Source organism: Peromyscus maniculatus, chromosome 21, assembly GCF_049852395.1.
Source record: "Peromyscus maniculatus bairdii isolate BWxNUB_F1_BW_parent chromosome 21, HU_Pman_BW_mat_3.1, whole genome shotgun sequence".
Taxonomy (NCBI): domain Eukaryota; kingdom Metazoa; phylum Chordata; class Mammalia; order Rodentia; family Cricetidae; genus Peromyscus; species Peromyscus maniculatus.
This window is the reverse complement of record NC_134872.1, coordinates 45,276,205-45,289,771: the sequence shown is the minus strand read 5'-3', so window position 1 is coordinate 45,289,771 and position 13,567 is coordinate 45,276,205. Positions and strand designations below refer to the sequence as shown.

Genomic DNA, 13,567 nt, shown 5'->3' with positions numbered 1-13,567 from the left:
GGTTTTATGCGTCACCACAAATACATTTCAGTGACTGATTTGATTGTGTTTCTGATCAGCGTTTGGCACTTGGCCATTTCTAACAACAACAGATCTTCATGGCCAGAAAGATATGGAGAGAGTTTGCAATGGAGAGACCGTTGTTAGATGACGAAGTGGAGTGCTGGAACCTGGCCATCCGCCCTTCTGGAGAGCTCACTTCAGCTTCCCTGGGTGACTCTGCCCTCCAACTCATGACTCTTTCCTGCCTCAATGTCCAGTTTGACAGACTTGCTTTAGCAAAAACAAAATCGTGTGAGCATCCCTCAGAATTCTAGTCCCTCCTCTGCCCTAGTTGTCTGCGCACAGAAAAGGGAGAGATGTTCTCAGCTCACCTGCCATCTTTAGGAAGTAGATTGTGTGAAATGCTTGTGCCAAAGGTTTGAACCAAGTGCTCTAACTCCTTGAGAAATCTATTAACACTTTTACCTTGATATTGTTATTATTATTATTTCAGATATGTAGATAGACTTGGACATGTTTAAGGCAGACTGAATTTTAAAGGGAAGAGGAAAAAAATAACTGAATTTAAACAATAAAAATGGCTACAGCAGAAAACCAAGAGGAGTCACCTCGTCTTTGCAGCTACTCCAGCTGTGATTATTCTGTTGCCGTCGTCATCGTCATTGTCGTGTATCTACAAACAAAACAAAAAGCTCGAGGGGACTTTTGAGGTGATATGTCTGCCATTGTCCAGAGAGCAAACCTTGCTAGGAGGCAGTGTGACGGCCACTCAGGGTGATAAGCGGTATTGATAACTGACCAGGACTCCTTTCAGAACTACTGTGCTGGAGCTGGGGAGACAGCTCAGTCAGGAAAGTGCTTATAAAGTGCTTGCTAAGCCAGCATGGGGATCCGAGTTCAAATCCCCAACACTCACATAACATCTGCGCTCATTGTTCCTATAATCCCACCCTGGAGATGCAGGGGTGGAAGTGACCTCGGGGCTTGCTGGCTAGCGAGGCTAGCCAGATTAGTGACCTCTAACCAGTGAGAGACCCTGTCTCAAAAATACCATGGAATATAGTCAAGGATTGACTGCTGGCTGCCACCGGCAGGTGCACATCTGTGCGTGCAAACTTGAATCTCCATGTGTAACACACACACACACACACACACACACACACACACACACACACACACACTGTTTTTAAAGGTACTGTGTGATACCCCTACCCCAGTCTGTCCTTCCTACCTCTATTTCTCAACTTTGATTTTAACTGCATTTGACTTTGTTTGGCTTGTTAGACACAGAGAAAGGACCCAGAGGGAAGTAGTCTTCTGATCTCTGACCTCCCACAGGGGAAATTTCCACAGGACCATCACCATCACCGATTCTGACATTCAGGTTTCTTAAAAGTATTAAGTCCCCCGATAGATTGTTGACAGTGTGAAAATCCTATCTGTGTCACACTGATTCCAGACTTGCTAGGAGAGCCTATAATAAAAACCTCAGGCCATTCTTATCAGGAAGAGAATCGTGATTGCTAAAACCTCCTCATGCTGCAGATTGCGCTGAAGCTTTTTATTTTACTTTTAAATAAAATTGCTGTACCTTCTCCATTTTCCTTCTTCACAAAGCTACTTAGAGAATATGCTAGATAAGAAAAAGACCCAGGACCCTACAACTGAGGAACTATTTCTCATTATTTCTTCTGAAAACCAGGTATATTATAAAGAGAAAAGTCAGAACAGAAAATAAAGTTTACACTGATTAATTCCAGTGGGGAGAGATCCAGTTGGAAATACTTTTCTACAATGTGGTTGATGGTTTGAATGAAAATGCCTGCCTCCCACCCCACCATAGGCTCGAGTTTGAACCCTGGGTCCTCGGCTGGTGGTGACATTTGGGGAAATTTAGGAGGCAGAGCCTTAAGTCACTAGGGGCAAGGTTTGAGAGTGTGTGGAGCTGCCCTACCTGCAGTTTGTTCTCTCACTCTCTGTGTGTGTGTGTGTGTGTGTGTGTGTGTGTGTGTGTGTGTGTGTGTGTGTGTTGTGCTTATGGGTCAGAATATGAGCTCTCTGGTTCCTGTTCCTGCCATTAAGCCTGCCGCTGCCGCCGCCGCCGCCGCCGCCGATGGTCATGGTATTGGTCATGGCATGTTATCACAGCAACAGAAAAGTAACTGATACAGGTGTGTTCTGGAACAACCCCACCAAACAGCATGACAAATGTGTATGGAATCAGGCTAAGCCGCTCGGCCTGGTGTCTCAGGCACTTCAGTACATCAAGAGCATTGGGAACCTCCTAACCCAGTCCTCTTCATATGGGAAGAACTAGATAAGATATTGTTTAATGGGGGGGGGTCAGGGTTAGGAAATAGTTAAGGGTGGGGTTCCACCTATGGGCCTGGATAGCAGACAAGCAGGGAGCCCCCATGGGGTTATAATGTTTTCAGGACATGCGAGAGGAAATGAACTGAGGAGGGAATGGATGAGGATCCCATTCTAGAAGGCACTGCCAAACAAAAACTGGAGTGAGAAGCTGGATTCTGTCTTGTGTGGATGTTCTTAGTGACTTTGCTTTGGGGACTCATGGGCAAACCACAGGTTCAGTCTAAAAGAGACTTCTAGTCTTAGATTAGTGGAAAGTCTTGCTGAGATATTTCACTGCGTAATGGCAGAGTGGCTTAAGATTAAAACAAACAATAAAAGATTAGGGGTACAGAAATGGTATAAAGAATGTGTTATCACAATAAGTCAACATTCAAAAAGGTCTAGAAGTTTTAAAATGTGTTGCAAAGATGTAGAGTCATTGATGGCTGGGCTAACTATCTGCGATTATTTTTGGAAGGACTAAATATAGATCACTATCAGGAAAGTTGTAATAGTGCCACACGTGAGCACAGAGGGGCACATTTCACTTAGCGGGTTGCTGCTCAGACCAGCAGCAGAGCCCAGTACTGCCCTGCCCACAGGTGCTAGCTTTGGAAGCTTACAGAGCACAATGTTTCCAGGGAGATGGAGGCTTTCTCCTAGACTCAGAGGAAAGCCAGGGATGCCAGGCAAGAGAAAGACCGGGAAGGCTACAAACGAGGAGCCCACGGACCTTCCATGAGCTTGGCTGCTCTTGTTCTCCCACCAGGTGTCTCGGGTAAGCCTGGATATGCAGCTAAGGATTTACCGTTTGTCCTGCCTGGGGGTTGGCCTTGCTTTGCCCTGGTTCTTCCTGAGTATTCTCCCTTTCCTCTCAATTGGGACAGGGATGTTTGCTCTACTTAGTGTAAGCTGACATGACATTTAAACATATTTTGTAGGAATTTATATGTAAGGATGGCCTTGCATCTCAGGGGAGGCTTCAGACGTGAGTATGTGGGCAGTCCTGAAACTGTAGGACTTTAGCTAGGACATTCTGTTTATATGCAGGACAGTTGTTCCACTGTGATGGCCAGTCTTGATTCACAGCCTGATCGGATTTAGAACCACATAGGAGATTAGAAAAGCATGTCCTCCGCATGTCTGTGAGGAAGACTACCCTGGAGGTAGTACAGCAGGTGGACAGCAGCACACAGCAGGCTGGGGGCCCGGATGGAGCAAAAGTGGGTGGAGGCAAGCCCATGAGGATAGATCCAACCCCCGAGTCCATCTTTTGCTTCTTGGTAGGCGTTGGAATGTGCAGTCTCTGCCACATGCCTGTTATGATAGTCTGCTTGTCTCAGACCCAAAGTGATGCGTCCAGCTGACCCTGGACTAAAACTTCTGGAACCATCAGCCCAAATCATAATTCTTCCATTTAAATTGTTTTCTAAAGTATCTGACACAGTAAAAAAAAAAAAAAAAAGTCTTAGGTCTTATTTTTGCAGGAATATAAACAGGAATGGAAGGAAGGTATGTAGTAGCACTTGATCCAAAGCCAGGTGGAAATTACCCACACCTGTTAGCTAATGGGGCGGAGAGTACAGAGGTCTTTATCGAATATGTGGCTCTCCTGATCCTAAAGCTCCTACTAATTGTTTGGATGAAAGTATATGGTTTTTGTTTGTAGAAAGCATAAAATTGAAAGAAAGAAAATGAACCTATAGATTATAATGTTGGATCATATGCAGTCACCAAACTGTGTGTGTTAATGTGTGTTATGTTTGTGTATGTGTACTATTTTGGAGTGTATTTGTGTGTATGTGTATATTGTTGTGCATGTGTGTATTTGTGTGTGTGTTTGTGTATATTTGTGCATATGTGTGTAATTGTGTCTCTGTGTATTTGTATGTGCATGTGTGTATGTGTGTTTCCAAAGCATGGGCCAGGGATGTAGCCCATGTAGCATAATAATACTTCATGTGCTATTCCTTGGCAGAACTAGATCTAGACAGGCCTGATTTCAGGAAGTAATACCCAGTATCCTCTGCTGAGGCTAGACCATACATCCCCCTGGGTGTATAGATGTTGCCCTCTTCATGGCCTCCAGGGAGATTACTAAGTCTGTGGCTTCACCACAGTTAAAGGATTCAGAGTGCTGCACTTGAAAAGGGTTGAACAAGTTGTTCCTTCAATGAAAAGAGAGATTTGGTCTTAGGAAGTGTCCTGCTTTAATGCAGGAATGTGGATAGGGTAGATGCAATTAAACATGCTAAAATACTATTCTGTGGAGAATCATTGTAAGACAGGAGGAGACTAGGAGAGAGTGCAAGTCAGGTAAGAGGTGAGTGCTAATTGGTGAGTGGTGGAGATGGAGAAAAGAGTTCAAGTTCTAGAGAAGCAGAGTGGGTCGCCGTCCATCCATGGAACGCAGAGTGGGTCGGCCATCCATCCGTGGAACACAGAGTGGGTCAGCTGTCCATCTGTGGAACACAGAGTGGATTGGCTGTCCATCTGTGGAACGCAGAGTGGATTGGCCGTCCATCCATGGAAAACAGAGTGGGTCGGCTATCCATCTGTGGAATGCAGAGTGGATTGGCTGTCCATCCGTGGAACACAGAATGGGTCGGCTGTCCATCCGTGGAACGCAGAGTGGATCGGCTGTCCATCCGTGGAATGCAGAGTGGGTCAAGTACTCAGATACGTGAGCCTATCTATGGGTGGTGTTCTCATTAAGAGCAATTAAGGAACAATATTCAAGGTTGACTCCAACACACAAAGATCACCTCAGTGTCATTTCTTGGGAGCATCCATCTTGTTCTGTTTTGTAGTTTTGCCTGAGGCAGAGTCTCCCATTGAACTAGAGCTGGCTGGGTAGCTTATGCTGACTGGCCAGTAAGCCCCGGGATTTCTCTGTCTTTACCTCCCGAGTACTGGAACTGTAAGTGTGCACTACTATGTCTTGCCTTTTATGTGAGTGCTGGAGATAAAACTCAGGTCTTCCTGCTTGCATGGTGAACCAGTTCATTTTAACTGTCAGCTTGACACAACCTAGAATTACCAGGGAAGAGAGTCTTAGTGAGAGATTGTGTAAATCAGATTAGCCTGTGTGTGTGTGTGTGTGTGTGTGTGGTGTATCCCAATGTTCAGATTGTTCACTGATATCGGAAGGCCCAGCCCACTGTGGGTGACACGATTCTCTTGGGTCCTGAGTGGTGTAGGAGTGGAGAGAGGTAGCTGAGAGCAAGCAAGCCAACCACCGGGTGTGCATGTCTTCCTCTCTGTTCTTGACTGGATGTGACTGGCTGCACCAGTCCCTAACGCTGGGACTTCTCTAACACGGAATCAGCTGAGGAAGCCCCTTCCTCCCTCTGTGGCTCTTGTCCAGGGTGTTTGTTACAGCGGTAGAAAGGAAACCCGAACACGTGACCATGCTTTCCCCCCGAGCCACCACCCTGCCCAGACCACTTGCTCTGCTAGACACTCTGCCGCCTCTTCCTCACCTCAGGTTTGCTCCCATTTCACACACCTGGGCTCTCATTTCTGACTAGATTACAAGTTCCTCGGGGTCCACGGCCAGGTCTCATTTCCGCTATTCTCTGTGCCACCTAGCGTAGCTATCTACAAAGACTGACACAAAACGCAAACGCTCTCTTCATGCAGATGATTAATCATCCTGAGAATTTTTCCAAAGGCACAGGCGAGTGCCAAGAACACATTTGCTTAAAACATGTGCTCAGTTTTGAATTGAATCTGCCTAAATGGTGCCATCTGTTCTCAGGCAATTTCAGAAACATTCAAATACTTTTTTTTTTTTTTTTTTTTACCTTTAAAAGGACAAGGGAATGGCCATACCCACGAGGCATAGAGACTTCACTAAAGGCAGCAGACATGGGCACATCCAATGACACAGCACCACATGAGGAACATTGTCTGAGGTCTAAGGAAAATTTATCTAAGAGGACACCAACAGCTACATCATGTAGAGAGTATTTATGAGACATTACAGAACTCGGCCATGGATTCCTACAACATATTACTGTGCCTAATTGCAAGCTCCAGAAATGTGCTTTTTTGTGTGTGAATCTCTTACTCCTTTGAAATGGGCACATGCTTCCAATTCCCATTAAAGGCCTCAGCTTTGTTGCTGTTTCAGCAACAGCAGCTTGGAAGGCAGAAGCAGCTGTTGACATCCCTTTGTGTGATTTTTTTTCACATCACCTGTTAACTGACTTCTGGTTCAAGCCATAGAATTTATCGTCACACAACAATGAAGTGAAACCTGTGTTTAGGTTCCGCAAATAACTTCAGCCACTTCCAGATCACCTCCAGTCAGGCTCTATATTTGAGTCTGTGGTTTTACACGCACGGCTATTTGCTGACCCACTTCAGCAGGAAAGAAAAGAGAGGGAGAAATCACAAGCTGCCTGGATTTGGGTCTAGTTATTGTGGAAAGAAGTGATGGGCAAACTCTGGGCCTGTTTAACCCACTCACTGCACTGGGGGCTCTGAACCTACGGCCAGCATTTTGACATCTGTGTATTTTGCTAGTTCGTGTAAATCAACCATGGTGTGTACCGAGAATTTATATAGACAGAAAGAATTCCTGATTGAAAACACATCAACGTGTGTTCCTCCATCTGTGTGCACGGGTATCCAGACTGGAATTTCTTTGGTTCAGATCTGAATGGCTCTTAATTCATTCACATGAATATTTGTCTGGAACATTCTGTTTTTTGTTTTGTTTTTTTTTTATTGACAGCACAATGCTACTGATTCATTGCTTGCATTTTTTACATCATATTAATTCTTTTCCTAGAGAAAATAGAAACCCCCAAAAGTATAGAGAATGGCACTACCAGTTCCTGATGATTTCACTAATCAGAAGTTGCTTCTGGTGATTTTTAATAAAAGCAGCAGCATTAATCCAGTCCCTGATAGAGTCCTTGTGTCCTCTGAACGCTCAGGAGCCAGGTCCCCATCCACATCTCTCTTGACTTTCTTGTCTTCCGAGCCCCCATTGTAATGGCCCTTTAAGCTCTTCTTCCAGCATTCTAGGGCATTTCTAGCCCAGAGTTTACAACTCCTGCACATTCCTGCCCCCAAAAATGCTTTCACTTTCAAAGGCCTAAGGACCACAATCAGGTTTACGTACCAATGCCCGCACTTCTCAGGACCAATTTTCTATCTGCTGCTGTAATCAAAGACGCAGCAAAAGCAGCTCAGGGGAGAAAGCGGCTACTCGAGCTCACAGTTCCAAGCTCAACCCATCATGGCAGGGGAGTCGTGGGAGCAGGAGCTCAAGGCAGCTGCATGCAGGAGTTGGGAGGAATGCATGCTTGTCGATGCCTGACTCTGTCTTAAACAGTCCAGGATCCCTTGCCTGGGAAATGATCCTGCCCACAGCTGGCTTTTCCCATGCCTATTAATGTCATCACAATGATTCCCCACAGCCCTGTCCAGGTGATTCTAGACTGTCAAGTTGACAGCTGATACGATGAGTCCCTTTGTTGGCCGTTCTCTTCCGTCTTTGTAGAAGGCCACCACCATCATTAATTCTCTGTCGCCTCCTGACTCATGACTTCCTGTTTTAATAGCATAAGGTATAGTTGCATAAATAGTTGAGAGAGCCAGTATTACGATTAGGTAAACTCCATCACAGCATTCATATCATTCTTAACTTTTTATTTTTCCTCCACCTTCTATTTTATAAATGTATCATCGTTTATGACAAATTTTTCTGAGGGCCACTACATTTTAACTTCTCCTAGTTCATCTCCTCTGTCACAGTTGGCCATTTGGGTTATACATCGGTACCAATTTCTTGTTATCTCGGGACACTGCATCTGCTGTTCTAATTTATGTATCTCCTGGTACACCTTCTCATAACTTCTCTCTAGGAAATGCACATAGTGTTTTATTACTATGTTGTAGGGATTTTGCATTTGCAGTATTATAACATATTGCTAAATTTCTTTTTAAAATCTCTGAATTTGTATTCCCCTCAGCAGTTTGTGAAAACTTCCATGTCTTTGTGTCTCCACCAGCCCTTATTTCCTTACCTTCGTTTTGTAGTGCCGCAGCCTGGTGGGCATGGAATAATTATCTTCATAGTTCTAAGGTTGACACTCAGGGTTTATAACTTTGAGCAGGTTTTCTAATGCTCATTAAGTGTTTTTCTGATTTCTTTGAGTTATCTAGTTCCCTTTCTCATTTATCCTGAGTTTTTTTTCTTGTTGATATTTTAAAGTATTAATTTTCACTTTGGAAGGATTACAATATGCTCATGTATTTCTTGTCTTGGTGTCAAAATTGTGTTTGTTACATATAAGCATTTAGTCCATTCTGTTATTTATTTGTATGCACAGTATCAAAAGTGATCCTCAGTTTATTTTGTTTTACTGTGTGTTTCTGTGGTATGAACAAGCACATTCATGTGTATGTGGTGAATGCATGTGTGCATGTATGTACGTATGCATTCATGTGTGAAGGTGTGTTCATGTGTGTATGTATATATGCATTCATATGTGAGGTGTGCTCACCTGCGTGTTTGTGTGTGTATGTGTGTGTGTGTATGTATTCATATGTGAGATATGTGCGGTGTGCTCACCTGCGTGTGTGTGTGTGTGTGTGTGTGTGTGTGTGTGTGTATGTGTATGCATTCATATGTGAGGTGTGCTCACCTGTGTGTGCATGTGTAGGAACCAGAGGTCACCATCATATGTCTTCTTCTATCAGTGTTCTTATATAATAAATCTCTATAATTTCATTGTCTTTTTTGCCCTTCTGAATAATTATGTTTCTGATAAATTCTTATTAGGCTATTAGAACTTAAATGATTTCACATTTTGATCTTGCAAACCCAGTAAACTTTTTTATCTATCCTTTTCCTCATGTGTTTGTGTCTGTGTGCATGTGCGTGTGCATGTGCGTGTGTGTGCGTGCGTGCGTGCGTGTGTGTGTGTGTGTGTGTGTGTGTGTGTGTGTGTGTATGTGTGTGTTGTCCTGTGCATGTGCATTTGGTAGCCAGCTGTTAACACTGGGTCTCTTTCTCAATCCTCTCTCCTATCTATCTTTTGAGACAGGGTCTCTCTCTCACTAGTGTGTTAAACTCTACAGCCAGTGAACTCCTGGAGATCGACCTGTCTCTGCTTCACCTAACCCCATGTTAGCATTATGGATGTACACAACCTTGCCAGGCTTTTCCACATAGGCTCTGGGAATCCAAGCTCAGGTCTCGTGTTCGCACTGTAGGTCTTTACCAATTGAGCCACTGCCCTGTCCCCCAAAGACTCCATGTTTATTCCAGTACGGTGCTTTTGTCTCCTTCTGAACAGCCCATCCACATTTGATACCAGTCACCCCGCAGGTAACACCGTGCTGAAGAGACCAGACATTGAGGTGTTCTTCCGTGAATGTTGGCTTCATGGGCACACAATACAATCTAAAATCTAAAAATCTTTTGATATTCTTGGAGGGTTCTCAAGTCAAATTATTATATTTTTGCAATTTCTTCTTTTCTAGACTCCTATGAACCAAGCTTCAACCCGATCACACTGTATTTTCACTGTTCACTTGACCAGCAAGGAGCCAGGATCTGCTACCGTCCGACATGCTAAGCTCCATTTGGTTGACCTGGCTGGGTCAGAGCGTGTGGCAAAGACTGGAGTCGGAGGTCTGCTTCTGACAGAGGCCAAGTACATCAACTTGTCACTGCACTACCTGGAGCAGGTAAAGTGGGTGGAGCGAGGTCAGTTGCACCTACATGTGCTGCATGTCCGGATGGCAGACATTCTAGTCTCTGTTGGCTTGTGTTTTAATTATGGTAAAATATGCATAGCAGCATTTATCTTTTTCATAGTTTTAAAAACAGACTCTGTGTGTGTGTGTGTATCTGTGTGTGTGTCTGTGTGTGTGTCTGTGTGTGTGTGTGTAGAGAGAGAGAGTCCAAAAGAGGCCATTGGATCCCCTGAAGCTGGAATTACACATGGTTGTGAACTGCCAAATATGGGTGTTTGGAACTGAACTGTGGTCCTCCTCAAGAGCAGTACATGCTCTGAACAGTTGAGCCGTGTCTCTGGTCCCAGTTTTTGATCATTTTTTTTAAAGTGGAGAGTTCAATGGCATGAAGTACATTCCCAAATAATATGCAACCAGTCATTATCCATTCCTAGAATTCTTCATAATCCCACCCCAAAGCTCTGGACCTGTGGAATACGAACACTCTTTGTACCTTTTTCTCTTTAGCCTCTTGGTCTCTCTGACTTTGCCTGCTCCAGATGCCTCAGGTGGAATCACTCCATGTGTGTCCTTTGATAGCTTCTTGGTAGAGATACATAATGATTCCATGATCCCTCCACATGGTAGCATGTAACACGGTTCCATTCCCTCCTGGGATTTGAGCGTATGCATACATGCAAGCCCCTCCAATTTGTTTCTGCACTGATCCCTTCAAAGTCAGTGGGCTGCATCTGTCCCTGGGCTATTGTGAGCAGCACTCCTGTGAACATCCACGGATCTACTAGTGTTTTGTAGGTGGGAAGTGTTAACCTCTCCATTTTACAGATTGCAAACATCATCCTAAGGTCACTCACCTAGTAACAGGGTGAAGATTTGATCTCAGCACACAATCGTTTTTGTTATTTTGGAAAGAGGGCCAGGGGTACTGCTGCCTTTTTATCTATATTGTAAAATGAGTGCTGGACGTGAATCCTGCTGCAAGTGGTTCCTGCTGCCTGCTTGTTTGTTGCTTCCCCAGCTCAGAGGTCACCTGTGGTGATATTTTATTTGTGCTAAAATGTGGTGATACTTTATTTGTATGTTAATAAATAAAGTTTGCCTGGAGATCAGAGGAAATAGCAAGCCGTTTTAAGTAAACACAAAAGTCAGGCAGTGGTAGCATGCGCCCTTAATTCGATCATATGGCAGGCAGGGTCTCTGTGTGTTCAAGGCCACACTAGGGAACAGAGTGTGGTGACACACACCTTTAATTCCAGTACCAACCATAGAGACCTGGAGGTCTGTATAGACAGACAGTGACAAGGAAGTGAGGTAGCTGGACTAAGATAGCCAATGAGAGGACAGAACAACAAGGCATATAGGCGTGGGTAAGACAGGAAGTTGTCACATTTGGAAGCTGCAGAGTTGGTGAGGTAAGGTTGGCTGGTGGCTTTTCCTGTTTCCCTGATCTAAGGCTTTCACTCCCACACTTGGCTCCGTGTTTATTATTTAATAAAACCATTTAGAAATTTGTCTGGAGTCACCCCTGAAAATATAACTCAGAGATGAGCAGTATTTTGCCAGCTTCTGGTAACTTCATCTGGTCAGTGTTTTCCTGCTATGGTGGGTCTCTTAGCCTTGGCTTGTCTTGAGCCCCCCCCCCCCACTCCCTCCTGACCACCACCCAACCCACTAGCTGCTCTACTTGTAACTTTTGAATCTGACTCTGAGAGCAAAGAAAACTCACCCAAATTTAGCTAGATGAATCTTCTACCCCATCTGTAAAATGAATGGATTGGATGGAGGATTTTCTGTGTTCCTTTCTTGTTCTTGAATGTTTAGCCTAAAAGATTGAGGGTAACAATGACAATAAAAAGTCTCTTTTCTTTAGTGCCTAAGGAAAGCTTTTGAGATTAGTGTCTTGATGCTTCTGAATAGTCGCATGGCTGAAGAGGCCATGCCAGAGGAACCCACCTGAATGAGAGGACATGATTAGCTGCAATCCTGAGAACCTTGCAGCCTTAGATGCGGGCCTGCAGGCAATGGCCATTTCAGTGCTTCTGACAAGAATCATCAGCTCTAAGCGCTTCCGCTCAAATATTCCACACCACTTATACTGATGGAGCTTTTCGCTTAATAGGACATTTACTGGAACAATGATATATGCCCATAATGGGCTGTATTCAAATTGCCTTATTTCAAAGAAATGTGTCTATGTGTTCAGATGGCGGCATGGTTTTAATTCCCATTGTGTCCATCTGTTCATACAAAATTACATTCTTCAGCTGAATCAAACTTTCTACCAATTGTAATCACTCAGGAGAAACATTCTGCTCCACATCCAGTTCCTTCTCTTTCCACACAATCTCCTCAAATTCCTGATTGTCACTAGAATTATTCCACTCCTCACACCTCTTCACTTTACAGTCCTCGTGAACATTCATGATGCCTCTGCGGCCCTTCTTTTCTCATTAATTACTTGTCTAGCAGACATTGATGATGATCTTATGAGGGTCAGCTTTGTCAGCTTGACCCAGCTGGGAGTCACCTGGGAAGAAAGCCTCAAGGAAGGATGGTCTATATTGGGTTGTCCCATGGACATGTCTGTTGGGGATTGTCTTCATTAATTTCATTAATCTGGGGTGACCTAGCCCATTGTGGGTAGCACCATTCCCTAGGCAAGGAGTCTTGGACTATATGAAGTGGAGAAATTAAACTGAGCATGAGCAAGCATGTGTTCATTCATTTCCCTCTGCGCTTGACTATGGATACTCAGCAACTGAGCACACGCTCTTTCATTTCTCTCTGCTCTTGACTATAGATGTTAAGTGACCAGCTATTTGAAGTTTCTACCTTGACTTCCCCCAATGGCAGACTGTAATTTGGAATTACAAACTAAAATAAGCCTTTTCTCCCCCAAGTTGCTTTGTTCCAGGATATTTTGTCACAGGAACTGAAGTGAGAGTAGGGCAGGTCTATATGGTGCTCAGGGGCATGGGAAGAGCCCTACCCCAAGGCTTGCTGGTCTGAACCAGAGGCCATCACCATGAGAACATGGCTGCACCTCAGGTGGGAACTGTGAGAAGCAAGGAAAAGGGCGAGGAAAACTGGGCTGAGACTGAGGGAGCATGAGTCAATGATGCCTCTGAAATGGAGAATGAGTGGGAGGGAGCAAGGCAAAGGTGGGGTAGAGCAGGTCAGGTCCTAGGAGCCCTGAGCACATCAGCAACTCGCCCCAGCCCAGAGGACCACTCACTCCGGGCTAAATGTCATTCGTGTGTCACTGGCCCTCAACAGTCTGTTCCCTTTCCACCCACCACATCAGGACAGCTGTTAGCTGTTTTCTCTTAGACCCAAGTGCCTTCGCAGGCAAGGAGGAGGCTTGGCATAAGGTCCCGGGGAGAAAAGATACTAGCAAGAGAGAGAAGGAAAACAAGGTATGGGAGGCTGCAGACATGGCCACGGACCGTAGGGTTAGGCAGGCTGGGAAGAGCTGCTGGTGAGCAGGTGGGGG

General features: G+C 44.7%; 1 protein-coding gene across 3 annotated transcripts in view; it reads left to right on the top strand.

Moving 5' to 3' along the window:
• Kif6 (kinesin family member 6) overlaps positions 1-13,567 on the top strand; it is a 323,542-nt gene that overhangs the window by 84,249 nt on the left and 225,726 nt on the right. For all 3 annotated transcript variants that reach the window (XM_042265864.2, XM_076557587.1, XM_076557588.1), the window contains one exon: positions 9,859-10,065. In XM_042265864.2, coding sequence (XP_042121798.2) covers positions 9,859-10,065 — 207 coding nt within the window. The remainder of the gene's footprint in view (positions 1-9,858; positions 10,066-13,567) is intronic.